The sequence below is a fragment of the Hippopotamus amphibius genome, chromosome 1 (genome assembly GCF_030028045.1).
Source record: "Hippopotamus amphibius kiboko isolate mHipAmp2 chromosome 1, mHipAmp2.hap2, whole genome shotgun sequence".
Taxonomy (NCBI): domain Eukaryota; kingdom Metazoa; phylum Chordata; class Mammalia; order Artiodactyla; family Hippopotamidae; genus Hippopotamus; species Hippopotamus amphibius.
Window position 1 is genome coordinate 28,236,586 of NC_080186.1, and position 20,201 is coordinate 28,256,786.

At 52.3% G+C, this 20,201-nt stretch overlaps 2 protein-coding genes across 13 annotated transcripts in view; one reads left to right on the forward strand and one right to left on the reverse strand.

The window, feature by feature from the left end:
• KIAA0319L (KIAA0319 like) overlaps positions 1–1,562 on the reverse strand; it is a 129,168-nt gene extending 127,606 nt beyond the window's left edge. For 2 of the 7 annotated variants that reach the window (XR_009048706.1, XR_009048705.1), the window contains exon 1: positions 1,009–1,561. Coding sequence is in view for 5 of the 7 variants with exons in the window: in XM_057704903.1 (XP_057560886.1) it covers positions 1,009–1,209 (201 nt within the window). In the remaining 2 variants the exon portion in view is untranslated. Of the gene's footprint in view, positions 1–1,008 lie in introns of all 7 variants that reach the window. The other 5 variants (XM_057704903.1, XM_057704892.1, XM_057704847.1 and 2 more) reach the window with 4 other exon arrangements.
• TFAP2E (transcription factor AP-2 epsilon) lies at positions 629–18,904 on the forward strand. Of its 6 annotated transcripts, none has more exons than XR_009048715.1 (7): positions 629–1,017; positions 1,344–1,823; positions 2,407–2,644; positions 12,860–13,082; positions 14,441–14,590; positions 15,138–15,279; positions 17,365–17,504. XR_009048715.1 is itself a non-coding variant. In XM_057704969.1 (7 exons), exons 1-7 carry the CDS (start codon positions 991–993, stop codon positions 17,645–17,647), a joined length of 1,512 nt encoding a protein of 503 aa, XP_057560952.1. In that variant the 5' UTR covers positions 629–990; the 3' UTR covers positions 17,648–18,904. The 6 variants fall into 6 exon arrangements, 4 of the variants coding, with proteins under 4 accessions (XP_057560952.1, XP_057560961.1, XP_057560983.1 ...); XR_009048717.1 differs by having other exon boundaries at positions 17,369–17,461; XM_057704969.1 differs by having other exon boundaries at positions 14,472–14,590; positions 17,365–18,904.
• The last annotated feature ends 1,297 nt before the right edge of the window (positions 18,905–20,201 follow it).

Consider the following 20,201-nt stretch of genomic DNA (forward strand, 5'->3'; position numbering starts at 1 on the left):
TGGCCCACACGCAATCAGCCCAGGCCCTCATGGCTTCAGAAATATCTTGAGCCCTTCTCGGGTGGAACTCCTGCCCAACACCAGTGTCCGGCCAGTTTGTGTCTCCAACTTCCTCAGACTCTGGCCTGGCATTGGGAGGTACCAGCTGGGGGAAGCCTGAGTGAAGTAAGCACCCTCAGAGGGGCTTTGATCCAGAAACATGCAGAGAGGCTGTGATGGCCCCCAACTCACACACACACACACACACACAGAAACACGTGCACTGACATGTGTGTGCACATGAGCCAGTGGGCTTGAGTCTGCAGCTCGCCCACGTCCAGGACTGCCCATCTCATCCATAATCCGGTGAGGTGGTTAGAGAAAGGACTGATACCCAGTTTACAGACAAGGAAGCTGAGGCTGAGGAGGAGTCGTGCTTTGCTCAAAGGCAAAGAAAATGCAATAGAGCCGAGTGCAAACTAGGGCCCTTATGTCCCAGCCTCGAATCCTTCTCTGTTTCAAGGTAGCTGGGAACTTCGAGGCTAGCAGGCACTCAGACCAGCGCGGGGTGGAATCACAACCCTCTATCCTTCCCAGGGGGTTGCGCCAAAGCCACGCCTCCTCTTGGCTGTCGCTGGGGAGCGGGGAGAAAGCGGCCCTAGCGTGTCTCTTTAATGCGCGCCCCCGGAGGCCCGGCGCGCCCCCGCCACTATAACTCGAGTGCATGGAGCAAGCCGCGTTCAGAGGAAGAAGGGCGGGCGCTGGGCACCCGTGGACCTACTTTTCCAAGTGCGATCGGCGCCCGTCCGGCCCACATCCCGCCCCCACGGACCCGCTCGCGGGCGCCCGCTGCTGAGGACCCGATGCCTGCTGGGCTCGGGGCTGGGTTACACGCCGCCGCCGCCAAGTGACCCCCCGCGGGCCGTGCAGGCTCCCCGCACCTCTTCCCGCAGCGCTCGCCGTCGGGCGAGGGCGCCGCCGCCACGCCTCGCGCCCCTCGCTGCCCGGCCCATGCTGGTGCACACTTACTCCGCCATGGTGAGTAGTCTCGGGCCCGGGGGCCCTGGGGCGTACCGGGCCGGGGAGCCGGGAGCCCGGGTGCTGGACCTTCCGAACCTCCTCCTCCAACGAAATCTCGGCGGGAGGGGGCCACAGCGACTCCGCCCGCTGAGCACCGTGCGCGCCGGCGACTGCTGTCCCCAGCTCAAATCTCCCGCGCCCGCGGGTCATTCAGAGATAGACCTCGGGCCCCTGGAAGCGGGCCGGACGGCGGCTGGCCCCTCGGGAGCCGAGGAGGGTCCTTTGAGGCTGGGCGTATTTCGGTTGCCGACGGCTGGCCTAACGCGCCCCTCTCCTTCCCCCAGGAGCGCCCCGACGGGCTGGGCGCAGCGGCCGGCGGGGCCCGCCTGTCGTCTCTGCCCCAGGCGGCCTACGGGCCGGCGCCGCCGCTCTGCCACACGCCGACCGCCGCCGCCGCCGACTTCCAGCCGCCCTACTTCCCGCCGCCCTACCCGCAGCCGCCACTGCCCTACGGCCAGGCCCCCGACGCCGCAGCCGCCTTTCCCCACCTGGCCGGGGACCCGTACGGTGGCCTGGCGCCCCTGGCACAGTCGCAGCCTCCGCAGGCTGCCTGGGCCGCGCCCCGCGCCGCCGCCCGCGCCCACGACGAGCCGCCGGGGCTGCTGGCGCCGCCCGCCCGCGCCCTGGGCCTGGACCCGCGCCGCGACTACGCCGCTGCTGTGCCGCGGCTCCTGCACTGCTTGTCCGACGGCGCGCACGGCCTGGCCGACGCGCCCCTCGGCCTTCCCGGGCTGGCGGCGCCGCCGGGCCTGGAGGACCTGCAGGTGAGGCCCGAAGGGTCCGGGATGGGCCAGCATCCGCTAAGGCGATTTGTGACCTGGCTGGAGGCAAAGATCGACCAGTGCAGGAGGCCGACTTTTCTCCCAGCCTGCCACTTCTTGCTCGTGACTCCGAGGATGCGTCCCACGTTCTGAGTTAGACGCTGCCTGGCCTTTCAGACGTCCTGGCACTGAGTCCGCGAGCCGGTGCCTGGATGGCGGCGACCCTTCGCCGAGTAAATGGGCAGGGGGCGGATCACTTCTGTCCCTCTCTGCCGGGCACCGTAGGGCATCTATGCCCAGTCCCTGTCTACTGGGGCAGCTTGTGCCTGGAGGGAAGAGAGGTGGAGGAGTTGCCTAAAGTCCAAATTCCCTTTTTGCACGGCGCGGCAAGGTACCCAGGACTCCACCTCTGCGGCTCATGGTGGAGCGCTGGTGAATCCTGGTCCCGTCGTCGCCGCCGCCGCAGGCAACGGGCGGTGCGCGTTGGGCAGAGCAGACAGTACAGGGACCAGGGACGGCAGGGGCTTGGGAAGCTACAGGAGACTAGGTCTAAAACACCCTTACCACCACCCTGTCCTAATTGCAGGCCATGGACGAGCCGGGAATGAGCCTCCTGGACCAGTCCGTGATCAAGAAAGGTAAGAAATGGCGTGCATCTGCCAGGGCAGAGCAGGGCGAGATGGTGCAGGCCCTGGCACACAAATCCAGTTTCTTCCCTGTGGTGGGTCCCTTCTGTGCATCGCGGAGCTCGGTGGCCACCGGTCACTCTTTCCAGCCCAGTCGAGGGACTGCGGAGACCAGAGTTTGGGCAGCTGCAGTGGTTGGTGAGTTGGCCCCAGAACCTGCGGCCTGGGGTGGGCGGGAGTCCAACCGCACTCACTTGGCTGCCCTGGCCGCCAAGCCTGTGCAGGGGCCTGGCCTCTCCCTACCAAGGGGAGGGCACTCTTTTGGATGTGGAGTTAATTTGCAAAACGAGTTAAACCACTTCTCTGTTTCCTAAGAGGTGGTAATCAGGGTGCTATTCCCATGGATGTCATTAAATGATTTCCACTTTACCAAGCCTTACCGTTTCCTAGTCTGTCAGGTGCTTTCTGCCCCTCCCTTCCCAGAAGGGCCTTGGGGGGGCCTTGCAGTTTCCCTAGGGAATTTTTTCTCCATTGGAGAGCCTCTTTCAGCAATTTAGGATTAGGGGAGCTGGTGTGTGAATATTGCATCAGGCTGTGCGCAGGAGGGTCAGGGCCTGGGCGTTCGTGTCTATGTGAGTTTAGGGTCCTGTACATGTCTATATGTTCCTTTCCTAGGTGTCTTTCTAGTATTTTTTGGTGTCTCTTGCTGTGAGTGTGTGATGTGTGTCTATTATGTTGGTTTAATTTCCACGTGTTTGGGGGTCAGGGTCCATGTTGTGTCCTGGAATTTGTTCTTTGACACAGGATCTCTAAGCATGTGCGGTTGCTCCCTGTGTACTTCCGCGGTGTTTGTGTCTTTTTGCCCTAGGAAAAGCCAGGGTCTTGAGATCTGCCCTCCAGTGGATTTTCAGGACTGTGAGTTCCCGACTGTGACAGGGGAAGGTGAGAAAGACAGAGGTTCAGAGAGGCCCAGGCACCCGGCAGTCTCCTTAAATTTGGGGCGGGTGCAGAGAGGAATACGGAGGCACAGAAAAGCCCCCTGTGCCCGGGGCAGGCGCTGCTTCCCCCCCCCCCCCCCCCACCGGGGACGGGCTCAAATTGTTTTGCAAAGAGTGGATTCAAGCCTGGGCTCTGTTTGCCCTCCATGTGTGCTGGGGGAGGGAGGGGAGTGGTGGGGTGGGATGGGGGGGATGCTGGGAGTTAGCTGGACCACCTGGAGTCTGTGTGGGGAAGATGAGGAGACAGGCCTCCCAGAACTTGGGGGAAGGAGGCTCCAGGTATTGCGGCTGTGTTACCTGGAGATGGGGGTTTAGGGAGGCTGCCTGGAGTCCGGGCAGAGGTGTACGCTCAGAGCCAGCTCTTTGCTGGCAGCCGCTGCCTTGCTTTAGTGGATTTTTTTGAACCTGACGACGGAAGGAAGAGTTGGGTCTGCAGTGGCAACAGCCTGCCACTGGGCTGCGTCCACCCAGAGATTCGACCATGGTCAGGGTCCCCAGTTCCAACTCCTGCCCGGGCTCCATGGGCTAGGGGGGCTTGGGCTCACTGACTCCCTCAGGGAGGCAGGAACTTGCATTTTGGGAAGGAGCTTGGGGATTTCTGCCCTGGGGAAGGGTAGAAAGATCAGGTGGGGCTCTGAGTACCTTAAACCCCAGTCCCCTGGCCAGAGCCAGGACAAGAGACAGACTACGAAGAGGAACTAAAATTGCCTCGAGTTGATTTATGAACGGACATAAGCTTTCATAAATCCCGGGTCCTAGGTGTGCGCTGGGATGCTCAAACAACACAGTGAGTGCAGCGCGCGGGCGCCGGCGGGTAGGGGGTGGACCTGGGCGCGGGTGCTGTGCGGAATGTCGCCGACGCGGGCGCGCACACCGGCCGGACAGCAGTGTCAGCCCGTCGGTAGCCCAGTGGAGGGCGGGCGACCTGAGCTGGGGACTGTGCCTTGGGGGCCCCAACCCGGACGTCGAGTCACAGCCCGGAGCTATGCAGCAAAGGGGGAGGGGTGAGAGCCGGGGCTCGCAACGGAAGGAAGGGGCTTAACCTTCGGCTGGCGCGGCGAGTCTTTTGGGGAGGAGAGAGGGTCAGTGAAACACTCTCCGGCTTTGCAAACACGCAGGCAGAGCCGATCTGCGGAGGTCGGGGCCTCTGGGGGGTGCGTGGGCGGGCGACCTAGCTGTGGCCAGGCAGGTGGCCGGGTTGGAGCTCTTTGCCCTGCAGCCTCCACGCCCCACACGGCGAGTAATTTTCGTTCGGGTCCCCCGTAGTCACTGCGGGACTCTGGCTACGCCGCCAGCTTTTTGGGCGCAGTTGATTACATCCTTCTTCGTCCTAAGCGCTTCCTAAGGCACCGGGAGCCCCGGTCGAGTCCTGAAGTCCTCTGGCACCTTCCAGGGGCGGTGGAGGACCATCCCACTCCGACCCGGGCCCTGGAATGACAAAGTCTTTCTTGGCTAGCTGAAGCAAAGGATTCATTCCTCCAGCTCCTTCTGGCCCTGGCGGGATGGGCAGCTGTGTCACGGGCGGTTGGGGTCCTAGGTGTGAAAGGGACGCAGCCCTAGCCCTACCCCAGAAGCAGCCTTCCTACCGCAGGGAAACCTCGAGTAAAGGGAGATTGTAAAATCTTCACTACTCCACGCAGGGAAGGGGAGGCAAAGGTCCCGCCCCACCACACTCTTCCAGGTCGGCAGCCCCTTGCAGCCAGAGCAGCGAGGGGCAAGGATGGCAGATGGGGCTAAGGCTGAGCCCTCAATTTTCTACCCACATTTGTCACTTTCAGTTTTGTGACCTGTCTTAGGGGCACAGAAAGCAAGTGGGACTGGCCTGAGAGACAGACTCGGACAAGAATATTTCCCAGCCGAGAAAGGCAGTTAGCAGGGTCTGTACATCTTGCAGTGGGAGCTCAGAAGAGGAGCAGTGAGTGCCTGAACTTGGGAGGCTTCCTGAAGGAGAGACAACAGTGGGCTCAGTAGGTGTTCAGGAGATGTGTTGAGTGAATGAGTGCATTTGGAGAGGGGATGTACAAAGGGCTGAGCTATTTTCACCCCAGTAGGAACAGCACTGTGAACATGCCCTCTCTTTGGAAAGCCAGACAGGTTTAAAAAGGTTAAAAATCTCTGTGGGTTTCAGGTTATACAGTCGCAGCTGGAGGGGAGTGGTTTGGGGATGAGAACTGAGATATTCCTCCTTCCCTCCGAGGAGAGTGGGTAGTTGCCTAATTGGGAGTGGGGAATCCCTCTCTGCTGGGCTCTATTGTCCAGTCTCAGGGCATCTCCAGGGCAGGGGCTGATGTAAGTACTTACCCTTTCCTCCGCTCTCCCTGGATCTGGGGAAGGAAAGGGGAGGTGGGAAGTTTCTGGGCTGCCAGGTGAATCTACAAGCAGGGCCAGGACTGGGGTGAGATAAGTGAGGAACTCACTTGAGACATTAGGAGGGTGCCTAAAAGCTCAGAAATCAAGATGAATAATATATCTTAGTGCAATATGTTTAAAATTTTTAAATGCAAAAAATATCCACAATAAACAGAATATCAAAATTTTATATAAAGAGAGAATCTGACCCTGCACTTCTACAACCCTGCCTCACTTGCCTCCCAGGCTACCATCTGCCCCAGGAAGAGACTGAAAAACCGGGGTGCTCATGCATATAGACTGTGGTCTCTACCTGAGGGCAGCATAGAGCAGGGCAGTGGAGAGTTAAGAGTTATGTTTAAAAGAAAACCTATAAGGGAGAGGGAAGAGGGGCGGGGAAAGATGGGGGAGGGGATAAAGAGGTACAAACTCACTATGTATAAAGTAAATAAGCTACAAGAATACATTGTACAGCACAGGGAATATAGCCATTATTTTATAATAACTATAAATGGAATATATCTTTAAAAATTGCGAATCATTATGTTGTACACCTGCAACTTATAAATATTGTACATCAACTAAACCTCAATTGAAAAGGTAAAAATTAAAAATAAAAGAAACCCTCTAGCAGTTGGTGAGAAGGAAACTTAACCAGCAAGTCCCACTGGGGGGAGATGAGGGGACTCAAGTGGGCTGGGAGGAGGGTCACAGCCCATCCTGTCTGCCTTCCTCCTGCTGTCCCTTCCCCCCAGACTTTGGAGCAGTGGTACTCTAAGTGTGGTCTAAGGAACCACATGCATCAGATCCCTGGGCATGCTTGTTAAAAAATGCAGATTTCCTGGGCACCATCTCATATCTACTGAATGAGAATCCCTGGAAATTTGGCCCTGAAACTTCATTTTTTTTTAACTGATTGGTAACATTTACATACCTGAAATTCACCTATTGGAAGAGTACAATTTGACAATTTTTAGTAAATTTATAGACTTGTGTAACCATTACCTCAGTCTGTTTTAAGACATTTCCAACACCCCCCCCCCAAAATTCCTCCTTTCCCATTTGTAATTAATTCCCATACCAGGCCTCAGGCAACCACTGATCTGCTTTCTGTCTGTATGTTTGTATATACTGGACATGTTATATAAATGGAATATATAAATATGCAGAATTTTGCATCTAGCTTCTTGTACTTATAATGCTTTTGAGGTTCATCTGTGTTGTAGCCTGTATCAGTAGCTGGTTCCTTTTTTATTGCTTAGTAGTACTCCATTGTATGGATGTAACACATTTTGTTTATTCATTCATCAGTAGATGGACTCTGGGGTTGTTTCCACCTTTGGGCTAGGATAAATAATGCTGCTATGATCATTTACACACATGTCTTTGTGTGGACATATGTTTTCACTGCTCTTGAATTCCTAGGAGTGAAATTGCTGGATTTAATGGTAAGTTTGTCTTTAATTTTTTTAAGACATTCCCAAGCTGTTTTCTAAAGTAGCTGTACTATTTTACATTCCCACCAAGAAAGTGTGGGAGTTCCAGTTTCTCCACATCATCCTCTGCACTGGGGATGTCTGTCTTTTTTATTATAGCCTTCCTGGTGATATCTCAGTATACTTTTTTTTTTTTTTTTTTTTTTTTTTTTTTTTTTTTTGGCACACGGACTTAGTTGCTCCGCGGCATGTGGGATCTTCCTGGAGCTGGGATCGAACCCGTGACCTCTGCATTGGCAGGCGGATTCTTAACCACTGCGCCACCTAGGAAGCCCCTCAGTATACTTTTATTTTGCATTTCTCTAATGAGTAATGATCTTGAGTACTTCTCCATGTGCTTACTAGCCATTCATGTATCATTTTTAGTGAAATGTCTATTCACATATTTTGAACATTTTCTAATTGGGTTATCTTACTATTGAATTGTGTAAGAATTCTTTATGTATTCTGGATACACATCCTTGATGAGATATAGGATTTGCAGATATTTTCTTCAAGTCTGTGGTTTGTCTTTTCATTTTCTTAATAGTGTCTTTTTAGGCGCACAAGTTTTTGATTTTGTTGAAACCCAGTTTATTATTTTCTTTTATGGATCTTGCTGTTGGTGTTGTATTAGGAACTCTTTGCCCAACCCAAGGTCATGGAGATTTTTCTCCTGTATTTTCTTCTAGAAAGAATTGCAATTTTAACCAGCTTTCCAAGAGTCTGTTGCACACTCCCCAGCATCAGTGGTCAGGCTATATCTACCACCTGTGGACAGAGACTCGGTGTGTGAGAGAGTCTTGTCTGATACATTGACTAAATAGGAGCTCTTATGTCTGTCGGAGTGTGTACATGTGAATGGCTTCTGTGTTCATGACTGGGGGACACCATGAGTAGACTACTTCAGCTTTAGGACTCACTGTGGTGTGCAATCTGTGCTAAGTAATTCCCACCTTCATGACCGCTTCTTCCCCAGGCTACCTGCTTCCCTAACCCTGGCCTCCAAACCTCTATCATTTTCTAAGGAAGAAGCTCTGAGGAAAAGGGTACAGACAAGTGGGGGAAGCAACAAAGTCTGTAATTCATATATATGCACAAACGCATGTCCACCTGTCGTGCTCTACATTGGCTGCACCTGTGTTTGCAGCAATCTGGCATATACTCTATATTTAAATATATCAGCAGGAGTGAAAGCACTTGCAGATATCCTTATGCACGTTGCCATATTCCTGCAGCACTCGAGGAGGGCAGCGCCTGTGTGTATACAGCTGGGGCTCAGTATTCGCTGAGTAAGTGTGCATATGCACATCTCACCCCCAGTGCTCCATAGCAAGGCATATCGTTTTTCTGTATAGAAATGTGTGTGACATGTGTGCTCACATATGTCCCCGTTTGCATGTGCAGCTTCACCCAGCTTTGGTCTCTCTCCCCTCTCACAGCACCTGGCCCCAGATTTTAATAAAAACTGGATAGAGGAGGCTGCGGGGGGAGAGAAGAATTTTCTGTTCCTCTGACCACTCCCTCTGGCTAGGAGCCACAGGAGAGAGGACAGTCACTTTGCCCTTCTTGTTAACTTATTAATTCATAGTTTTATTTTTTTAAGTCGAACTTGAGGTATAATTTACGCATAGTACAGTTCACCTTTTTTAGACGTGCATTTCTATGAATTTTGACACACGTAAGCATACAGTCAAGATATGAGATATGTTAGAGAATAGTTCCATCACCCCAAAAAGTCCCCTCAAGGCAGACAGACACAGGTGACGAGGGAACCCGTGCACAGGCCTGGGAGATACTCGGGTGGGGGCGGCAAGGCTGCTATTGCATGTCCAATGTCAGTGTGTCTGATGGGTCAGGACATTCTTGCTCCTCACTCTGGGGGGAGCGGCTAGGATTCGGGTAAGGGGAGTGAGGCAGGGTCATGCAAGAGCAGGGTCAGTGCCTGCTTCTATTTAAATTTCTGATATTTTGTCATTGTGCATTTTTACATTAATTTTTATTTTGTAAAATATTGCATTAAAATACTGTTCATCTTGATTTTTTGGTGAGTTTTTTGGTGCCGTCTTAAATTCTGCACCCAAGATTAAGTGCCTCACCTGCCTCACCTTAGTTTGGGCCCTGCTCTGGGAACAGGGAACTTGCCTGGGGTAGGGTGTGCTGTGCTGCTCCTCTCGCCACATCCCCCCACCTCTCCACTTCTCCCACTCAGCCCCACCCATGACCTGCTGGCCCTTCCCTGGTGCCTGAATAGGGACAACCCAGAGAGGAAGGGCAGTTTTACTCTCAGTTGCTAAAAAAGGGATGAGGTTCCCCTAACAACCACCCCCCACCCCTCCATGCATATATTGGCTGTGAGCCATCACTCCTCCCATTTCAGGTTTCAAGGGCCCTTGCTTCACTCGTTTATTCCACATTCACTGACACCCACTTGTGCCAAGACCCTGCCCTCAGGCACTCCCAGTTGGTGGGGAAGACAGAGGAGAAAGCAGACAGGAGGTTCAGTGGGGTAAGGGCAGCGATAGAGCATGAGAGGGAGCTGGGGGTGAGGGCCGGAAGGCTTTGCATTCGGGGTGGTGCCTGGACTGAGGCTTGGGAAGGAGGGGGTGCTGCTTAGCAAAATGAAGAAGGGTGCTTGAGACAGACAGTGAACAGTTCTGCTGGGCTCAAAGAGCACACACACGGGTGAACTAGTCATTCCACGTGGTGCTTCACACATTCCATTTGACCTGTCCTGGGTTGTTAAATTTTTGTATCAGCTGCCAATGTTTAAAAATCCAGGGGCTTCCCTGGCGGTCCAGTGGTTAGGACTCCATGCTTTCATTGCAGGGGGCATGGGTTCAATCCCTGGTCAGGGAACTAAGATCCCACAGGCTGCACAGTGCAGCCAAAAAACTAATAATGATAATAAATAAAAATCCAGAGATTTCTCCTAGAAATCTCAAATCCTGATATCACCAGCAATAAGTAAATAAGTAAATAAGTATATACAAAAAACAAACAAGCCAAGAGTGCTGGCAATGTTGCTGTGTCCTACATGGTAACATGCAGCCAAGTAGCGGGTCTGCCACCTCTCACTTATGTTAACTCCTATGCTCCTCCCTTTGAAGTCTAGAACTGTGCTGGCCACTGTGGGAGCCACAGGCCATGTGTGGCTATTGAGCACTTGAAGTGTGGCTAGTCCAAATTAAGATGGGCTGAAGGTGTAAAATACATGTTGAATTTTGAAGACCAAGTACAAGAAAAGAATGTAAAATAGCTCATTAATAATTTTTGAAGTATTGATTCTATGTTTCAGTGATAATATTTTTATATATGGGGTAAGTAAAATATATTAAAATCAGTATTCACCTGTTTCTTACTTTTTAAAAATGGGGCTGCTAGGCAATTTACATTTATATATGTGGCTCACAGTATGTTTGTGTGCGTCAGTGTGGGTCGAGAGCCTAAAGGGCAGATGGAGGACCAGGCAAAAGGGGTACGCAGGGCCGGGCCACAAAGGCGGGCGAAGGAGGGCATTATGACAGTTAAGGATGTGGACATCAAAGTCCATCATCAGAGACCAAGACCCACTTCTGCTCCTTATTGCTGTGCCATCTTAACTTCTTTGAACTTTCAGCTTCTTCCTCTTGAAATGGGAATAGAAAATAGCATCTCAGCGCCAAGCAGCACCCCCCTTCCTCAGATGTCTGAGTTTCAACCCCACAGGGCCGCTCCTCTAAGTGTCTACGTTTTAATAGTATTTCCAACTTCTTAACATTGTTTCCTCAATCCTGAAGGTAATTAACAGTTTCCTGTAGTTGCTACCTTGCCAATACATTCAAGTTCTCTTTATACCTTTAATGGCTACCAAGTTGACAATTGTATACCTAATTGACAGTTCATTATGTTAAGTTCTGTCAAAGAAAGAAAGAAAAAGAAAATAGCATCTCCACAGCACTGTTAATGTGAAGCACTGGGTATACAGTTGGCACTCACTGAAGGATAGGCAGCATCATTCTGCTCAGCTATGGAGCTGGAATTTGATTCTCAGGCACTGACGGGTTCTAGGTTGGAGAGTGATGGCTGTTTCAGAAAGATCCCTCTGGAGCAGGGGCTGTGCAGAAATTCAGGTGGGAGATGAGTGAGCGTCCCTGTACACCTGGAGAAGTGGCTGCATCCAGGGCATGTGGAGAAAAGAAAGCCGGAGGACATGGTGATGGATGGGAGGTGGTGGGAGAGGGCAGTGCGGAGGGCCTCACTGAGGTTTCTGGCTGGGCGATGGGATGGAAGGTTTGAATGTGCATCCAGAGAGGGAAAAGCTGGAGGGGTTCTGCCAGGCCAGGGACTGGGCCAGTCTTGCTTGCCTCTGCCTTTCCGGGGCTTAGCACAGTTCCTGGCACACAGGTGCTCAGCAAATGTTTGCCAAATGGCTGGAGGGCCAAATGCTGCCTTTGAGACCACAGTCCAGGGCTTGCTACTGGTACTAAGTCTACCAGCCGCGTGATCTCAGGCACATTACTTCACCTCTCTGGGCTTCAGTCTCCTTATCTGTAAAATGGGAATAATAAACGTAGCCCCCTGGTGGGTTGTTCTGAGGATTCAGTGAGGTTATCTGTAGAAGCACATAGTATGGTGAGTGCTCAGTGACTGTTGGCCTCAGGCTCCCTGCCTGATCCCCCTCCCCAAACGCACAAGGCCTACCTTTTCTACCAAGGCTCTCACTTCCTTGAAAGAGGAGAAGCCAAAGGGGAAGCAAATGCCTCAGTCATTCTCCCTTCCCCCTGAAGCTCAGCAGGAGAATGGAGGTTAGACTGCAGGAAGAACTTTCTTTTAAAGCCAAGAGTGACCAAATGGGTGTTAAAAAAATAAACTTCTCTGATTGCCTTCCCTGTCCTTCATAAGTATTAGTAGATAATTAGAGAGCATTTGGGGAACGGGGAGATTGGGTGTGTCTCTTTATTCTTGGTCTCCTTGAGCATCCCAGAGAGCCTTGGCAGGAAGGGGGTCAGGGCTGGAGGCCTAATGGGGCCATAACCTCCCTGTCCCTGGGATGTGCGAGTCCAAAGCCCCCAGGCCTTGCACTGATTTGGGGTGGAGGGGGAGACATGGGGATCACAAGTGAGCGGGGGCGGGAATCAGGGACTCCTTGTGATTGCACAGATCTGGCTGGGCCCTGCTGCGGTGACCCAGGAATCCTGCCTCCAGCTCATACTCCATTTCCTTATCTCCAACTCCCTCTGTGATTACACATGCCAAAACTCCAAGCCTGCTGAAGCTGTTTGAGTTTCAACAGGGAACCAGCCTGGCTCAGTGAAGGGAACGGAGGTTGAAGAGCCAGAGAACTTTGGGTTTCATTTCTACACCCATTAGCTGAGTGAGCTTGAGTGAGTCACGTTAACCTCACTGGGCTTCAGTCTCTTCCCTTGTAAAGCAGGGATAGCAGAACCTCCTCTGAAAGGTGCTGGGATGTGCAGATGCAGCTGTGCGTGCACAGCATGTTAGCACGGTGCCCAGCGCACAGTTCGCGCCACAGCTGGCTGGTGCCCGTGTCCGGTGGTCCCTGGCTCAGTGTGGTCTCTCTCTCCCTCGCTCTTGCTTCTGCTCCACAGTCCCCATCCCCTCCAAAGCCAGCAGCCTTGCGGCCCTCTCATTGGCCAAAGACGGCTTGGTTGGCGGCATCACGAACCCCAGTGAGGTCTTCTGCTCCGTACCAGGCCGGCTCTCTCTGCTCAGCTCCACGTCCAAGTACAAGGTGACAGTGGGGGAGGTCCAGCGGCGACTCTCACCTCCCGAGTGCCTCAATGCCTCTCTCCTGGGTGGTGTCCTCCGCAGGTAGGAAGGCCAGCCCGCAACTCCCTGTGCAGTGCCAAGGCTAAACTCTGTGGTCATTTCAGACTTTCTCAGGGGATCAGAGAGGGGCTGGCCCCACCCCAGGCCACAGGGTCATCTCCACCTCAGTCTCCTTAGGGGATTGTGCATGCTCTCTGGGCAGGCCTACGTATCCTCAGCAGCTCCCACGGGTCTGTGGGCTTGGGGGTCGGGGGCAGAGAGGAGCCTGGGTACAGGGAAGGGATGGAGGACTCACCCACATTGGGCACGATGGACAAGGCTGGGTCTGGGGAAGGGAGAGTGCCATCTTCACCCCATCCCCCAGGAAAAGGATCCCCAGGACCTAAGGCCCATTCCCTGTGTCAGTATAGGCCTCTCCAGTGTATGTGTTTGGGGGCGGGGAGCATGGGGTCCATGGTTGGTCTTCATAGTTGTGTCTGTCTCTCTCTGTGCATGTCCTTGTGCCCTGGTAGGGTATTTCTGCTTGAGGGCTTTGAGTTTTGATGTGTTTGAGGGTAGTGTTTGTGTGCATGCATGTGTGTGTGTGTGTGTGTGTGTGTGTGTGTGTGTGGTGGAGGGAATGGCAGGAGTATATATTTCCATGAGTGTGAGTTTCCTGTGTTACTTTTATGAGATGTGTTGGTTAGAGTGTGTTCTAGTGTCTGTGTGTGTGTGTGTGGGAGACTGCACCTGAAGCTACACATATGTATGTTTACATGTCTGTACGTTTGTGTAGGGGCTGCGTTTGTGGGAGTATCTCCTTATTCCTGGTCTCTTTGTGCATCCCAGAGTGGCTTGTATGGGTCTGTGAGTGTCTGTACAGATGCCCCTGGGATCCTGACTTGGCCTGCACATGTGTCTCTGACTGTGTCCTAGGTGTTTGAGTCTGTGTGTCTGTCTATTGGTGTGTGTGTCTGTGTCCTTGGCCCTCAGTGTGTGCTCTTCTGTGTATGTGTCTGTGTGCCCCTGGGCAGCTGTATGTGTAACAGTGTCTCCCCATGTGTCTCTCTGTGTTTCCCTGTGTGTCTCTGGTCTGTGTGTCCCTGGGTAGCTGTGTTGGTGTGCTCAGGTGGGAAAAAGGACCCTAAGATGCTGGTCCATCCTGCCCCACCTTGAGCTGTCCCTGCCATTGAGGGAATTAGGGAGAAGTGAGGGGTTCCTGGAGCTGTGAGCTAGGCCCCCTATTCCAATCTTGGCTGCAAAACCAGTGAGATTAGGAAGAGATTGGGATCCAGAGCTCTATCCAGCAAATAGAGACCCAGAGTGTCCCTGGGGCCAGACCCAAGCCTCAGCAGGGTTGATGGAGGCAGCAAGGCCCTATTGGCTCACTTAGCGTACATGCTTCTATCTTTTCTTCATAGTGTGTGTCTGTCTTTCTGTGTACATGTCAAGGGCCAAGTCCAAGAATGGGGGCCGGTGCCTGCGGGAACGGCTGGAGAAGATTGGGCTCAACTTGCCAGCTGGTCGTCGCAAGGCTGCCAATGTGACACTGCTGACTTCGCTAGTAGAGGGTAAGTGAGGCCTGAAGAGACGTGTCATCCGATGAGACTGTGTGTGACTGTCTCTAATGCAGGAAGGTGCGTTTAGTCATGTGTGTGTTCTCTGTGCATCATATATAAGTAAGGGGTGTGTGTGATATATGTGTAGTCTTTAAATGTATGTGCAAGCACACACGTGCGTGTGCTAGTGCAGTAGAGAATGTGTTGTGTGTGTAGGGGGAAGAGTGGCCGGTGTTTAGATGTGGTAAAGAGATGAGGGGGTCAGAGTCCCTTCCCTGGACGTTGGTGACTCTGAGCTTGACCATCTTGACTTCAGGCTCTGGGACACCTAGTGGGCTCAGCTCCCACCCTGAGCTCAGAGCCCATCCAAGGTGGCCCCAAGGGAGGGCAGTGGGGTTCCATCTAGAGCTGACAGGGGAATCAAGAGAAGATATATATATAGAAGCAGGATGGAGCAGGATGGCCCTGGTCAGGGGTTGGAAGGTCAAGGCTGTGCTCCAGGCTCACAGGTACACCTGGCTGTAGTGATGGCTCATCTCTCTGCCTCCCCTCCCCCCAGGAGAGGCTGTACACCTGGCGAGAGACTTTGGCTATGTCTGTGAGACCGAGTTCCCAGCCAAGGCAGCTGCTGAGTACCTGTGCCGCCAGCATGCTGCCCCTGGGGAGCTGCACAGCCGCAAGAGCATGCTGCTGGCCGCCAAGTGAGTAGGGGCACCATGCACGTGTCATGGGTGCCATGTACAGGCGCCTGTGGTGCAGTGCACACAGATCCCAAAATGAATACCACTTGTGCACATGTGATGTACACACGGTACATGTGGCACTGCACATGGGCACACCTAGGCTCCACGCTCTGCACGTGACAGGGCACACGTGGACACATGTGAGCATATATGGGTTGTATACATCAGCAAAAACAGTGTCACAGACAGGCTTACCTAAGCCCATGTGTGGGTACCACGCCCCATACACTGCCCTATAGCACCACCAGCCCCAGTCCCATCATGGGTCTGAGGCTCTCTGGCCTTGCTCCCCCTGCCTGAGCTTTGCCAATCAGCCCTTCTGCTCCCGTGACCTCCATCACGGCACCAACACCCAGCCAGGCCCCTGGGTTGACCTTCCTTTGTCCTTACTTCACACATGACCCCTCTGCAAGTCTCACTGATGCCTCCCTCACCACCACTCACATACCACCTCAACGGTGGTTTCCCAGTCTCACTCCTGGAAGGTCACCCCAGCGCCCCTCTGTCCCCCCAGCCTCCCTGCACATGCACTGCTCCCCTACCCAGGAGCCTTCAATGGCTCCCACTGCTACTGCATTGATTTTTAAACTAGGTTCTGTGGGGATGCCACAGGGCCTGTTTAATGAAGTGGTATTCCATTCAGATTTAGATTTATTTATTTATTTATTTACTTTATTTATTTAGGCTGTGTTGGGTCTTCATTGCTGTGTGCGGGCTTTCTCTGCGGTGGCTTTTTGTTGAGGAGCAGAGGCGCTAGGTGTGCGGGCTTCAGTAGTTGCAGCACTCAGTAGTTTTGGTGTACGGGCTTAGTTGCTCTGTGGCATGTGGAATCTTCCCAGACCAGGGATCAAACCCTCATCCCCTGCATTGGCAGGCGGATTCTTAACCACTGTGCTACCAGGGAAGTCCCAGATTTAGTTTTTAGAAAGGGTCCCATTGCAAGAAGACACAGACATGGGGGTGGGGCGGTTTGAAAACCACCATTCTGTAAAGTCCAAACTCCTTTGGGGACCCCCACAATGTGGTCTGCACAAACTCCACCCACTCCAACTGACCCACTTGCTCTCTCCTGCCCTCCCATCCTTGGGCTTGCTCTCCTGCTTAGATCACCTTCCAGTCCCCCCACCTAAAGCAGTCCTTCAAATCGCAACTCCTCCTCCCTCCTTCGAGGTTTCCTCAAGTCCCCTAGGCAGAAGTGGAATCACGACTCATGGGACTGCCATGACTCATGGGGCCTTTAGGCTGCTCATATTGGAGCTGGAGAGACATATCTAGGGCAGGACTCCCCTCACTCATTAATTAGCTAACTCATTAGGCACTTCCTGGGTCCCAGTCATGTCTAAGATGCTGACCGGGTTCCTTGGTGATGAAAAGGTGAGACACGAGGGATTCTCCTGCCTGAGCCACATACAGGAGGCATAGAGAAATGAATAATGGCTGCAAACTGGAGCTGGATTCAAATCCCAGCCTAGTCACTTGGGCAGCTCATCTGACCTGTCTGAAACCAACCAGTTTCTTCTTCCGTGTGATGGGGATGATAATAACAGCATAGATTTGCTGTGAGGATTAAGTGAGGTGATAGATACAGTGTGCGTGGCACAGCCACTAGGCCTCAATTCGTGTTCACTGCTAGCTGTTATTTCAGTTATTTATGGCAGATTCTGGATTGTCCCCCAATAATTTCATAGACAAAGCTCTTGAAGCATTGGCTGTTTTGGGTGGAGGTGGGAGTAGGAGAGGGAATCAAGGAAAGTTTCCTGGCTTAGGTAGGAAGTGAGCTGGACTTGGAATGTGGATAGGACATCCACAGAAAGAGATCTTAGGGTATTGGCATGTGCTATTTATTAGCTGTGTGATATTGGGCAAGTCAGTTAACATCTCTGAACCTTAGTTTACTTTCCTCTAACATGGGTATGATCATCATTTGTAGACTATTGGCTCAGCAATCATATGTATAATGTATATAAAGTACCAAGCATGTAGTGGATCCTTCCCTGGACTCAGACCTCTGTCCTCTAACCTCTAACCCGCCTTCCCCACCAGGCAGATCTGCAAGGAGTTTGCAGACTTGATGGCACAGGACCGTTCACCGCTGGGCAACAGCCGCCCAGCACTCATCCTGGAGCCCGGTGTGCAGAGCTGCCTGACGCACTTCAGCCTCATCACCCATGGCTTTGGTGGGCCCGCTATCTGTGCTGCCCTCACTGCCTTCCAGAACTACTTGCTGGAGTCACTCAAGGGGCTGGACAAGATGTTTCTAAGCAGCACGGGCAGTGGGCATGGGGACACCAAGACTTCAGAGAAGGATGCCAAACATCGGAAGTAACTGGTTCCTCCACCCCATCCCTAAAGGGCTCCCAAGGTCTGAAATGAGGTCTTTGCTCTTGGGGGTGGGCCTGAAAGAATTAAAAGGTGGGGTTGGAGTCAGGCAAGAAAGAGAACATTCCTCCAGAAACCCATGAGTTAGGGGTCTGGGTTGGAGTAAGGGGAGGTGGCCTCTGTGGTGATTTGTTGATAAGGGCCCAGGTGTCTGCCTCATGTGTGCAATTTTCTGACCCTTGACTGCTGAGAAGGGCTTGGACAGGAAATTGGCATGGAAAAGCCTGGTTCTTGGGGCCAGCACTGCCTATTAGGGTGCCTGGGCAGTGACGGGTGCTGCTAGAGGCCAAGGCCTTGCTGTTTTTACTGACAGCAGGAGAGGTATTAACAAACTAGAGGTGCTACTGAGGAGCTGGTATCCTTCCTCCCAGAAGCTCCTACCCCAGAAAAAGGGTGCTGGCAGGAGGCACCAGTGGGCTCTTTGGACCTCTGCCACTCTTGGAAAGAAGTGGGCAAGAGGGGCCCTCAAGGAACAGAGAAGATAAAGCACAAATTGGATAACTTGAATCCAGGCTGCACTTCAGTCCTGTTGCTGTCTGTCCTTTTTTTTTTTTTTTTTTTTTAATTTATTTATTTTGTATTGGTTGTGTTGGGTCTTTGTTGCTGCACACAGGCTTTCTCTAGTTGCAGAGAGCGGGGGCTACTCTTCATTGTGGTGCATGGGCTCATTGTGGTGGCTTCTCTTTTTGCAGAGCACAGGCTTTAGGTGCATGGGCTTCAGTAGTTGTGGCACATGGGCTCAATAGTTGTGGCTCACGGGCTCTAGAGCATAGGCTCAATAGTTGTGGCACACAGGCTTAGTTGCTCCGTGGCATGTGGTATATTCCTGGGGCAGGGATTGAACCCGTGTCCCCTGCATTGGCAGGCAGATTCTTAACCACTGTGCCACCTAGGAAGTCCCATGTCCTATTTATTTATGTTGTAATTAAAGTTTTAAAATGTCCAGTGCAACTTATGTATTCCAATCAGTTGAGGACTCTTGTTCCACTGTTTTCTGCTCACGCACCAAGATGTCCAGCTGGACCAGGATGGAGGGTGTTTTTGCTCACAAAGGGCTGTGGGTGGGCCGGGAGGGAAGAAAGATGTCAGGGACCCTGAGGTTGTTGCTGGGATTTTGTATTTGCTGTTGTTTCTCTTGACCCTGCAGTTAATGTACCTCCCCAACTCTCAGATTGCTTTCTCATTCTCTTAATAAAACCTTTTCATTGGATATGAAGCCCTCCCTGTCCTTCTTCAGCCCAGGCCTGGATTTGCCTCCCAAGAGGGCAAGGTCACAGGGGAGAGGCAAGGCCTGGGAATTGGGAGGTGGCGGGGTGGGGAGTGGGGGTGGGGGTGGAGTGGGAAGGGGGAAACCTCAGAGTGGGCTGTGGACACCTGTGTGAGGGGGTACAGAGGGTGGGTCTATCTGGCTTGTCAGTGTGGCTGTTAGTCGTGTGTGTGTGTGTGTGTGTGTGTGTGAGTGAAGTGAATCCTGGGGGTACTATATGTGTATTATTGTCACTTACTGGACCTGTGTATGAATGTGTGTCTGGCTGTTGGGTCTATGCAATGTGTCACCATGACCACTGGTGGTGGGTCTGTATGTGTGTCAATATGAATGCTGATGACTGTATCTGTCTATCTGGCCATTCAAATCCAGCCCTATGTCTTCTTGAGGATTTCATTCTTCAGGCCATTTTTCCTTCCTGCACCTTTAGTCTCTCCCTCTCTACTGAATCATCTACTAGATTGTTCCCCAAAGGACACACGTTTTAGGATCTTTTACCTGACAAAACACAAATCCCTTCCCCATTTACTTCTTTTGTAGTTACAGAGTTTTTAAAAGATTGCTACACCCCTACCTTCACTTCCTCACCCACTCCCAATTCACTCCTCAACCCACTATAATCTGGCTTCTATCCCTACCAGCCTGTGGAAATCCACTCAGCAAGGTCATCAATGGCCACATGTTAAAGCCAAAGGCTCTTTTTCTGGACTTAGCAGCATTTGACATAGCTGACCACCTGCTCTTTTCTGAAATACTCTCTTCTATTTATGTCCAAAATGGAGTACTTGATTCAAGTACTCAAATCGTGGCCTGGCCACCTTCTTGACATCATTAAACTCTATACCCAGTTGCTCAAGCCAGAAACTAAGGAGTCATATTTGATTCTTTCCTTACACCCAATCCATCAGAAAGTCCATCCTCTTCTTTCTGTCTCCTCTGCTACCACCCTAGTCCTTGGGACTATTTCAGTAGTCTTCCAACTGGTCTGTTTTCACTGGTGCACCTTCAAACTAAAGCCCTATAACAATTGAGACTTTGCCTACTTCTTCAACCATATCTTAAACTATTCTCTTCAGCACTCACTTTGCTCTAGCCACACTGGTTTCCTTTCTGTTCCTCAAATTACCACTTTTATGCCTCAGGGCCACTGCACTTATCATTCTCTTTGCCTGGAATTCTCTTACCCCAGTTCTTTGTAGGTGTGCTGTCAGAGATATAGTCAGGTGTTTTGCAA

Bases quoted from the DNA above. Each gene is read 5' to 3' on its own strand.
- TFAP2E (XM_057704969.1), top strand. From the start codon at position 991: ATGCTGGTGCACACTTACTCCGCCATG. The intron at 1,018-1,343 runs GTGAGTAGTCTC...TCCTTCCCCCAG, and splicing joins TGCACACTTACTCCGCCATG to GAGCGCCCCGACGGGCTGGG. The intron at 1,824-2,406 runs GTGAGGCCCGAA...TCCTAATTGCAG, and splicing joins CGGGCCTGGAGGACCTGCAG to GCCATGGACGAGCCGGGAAT.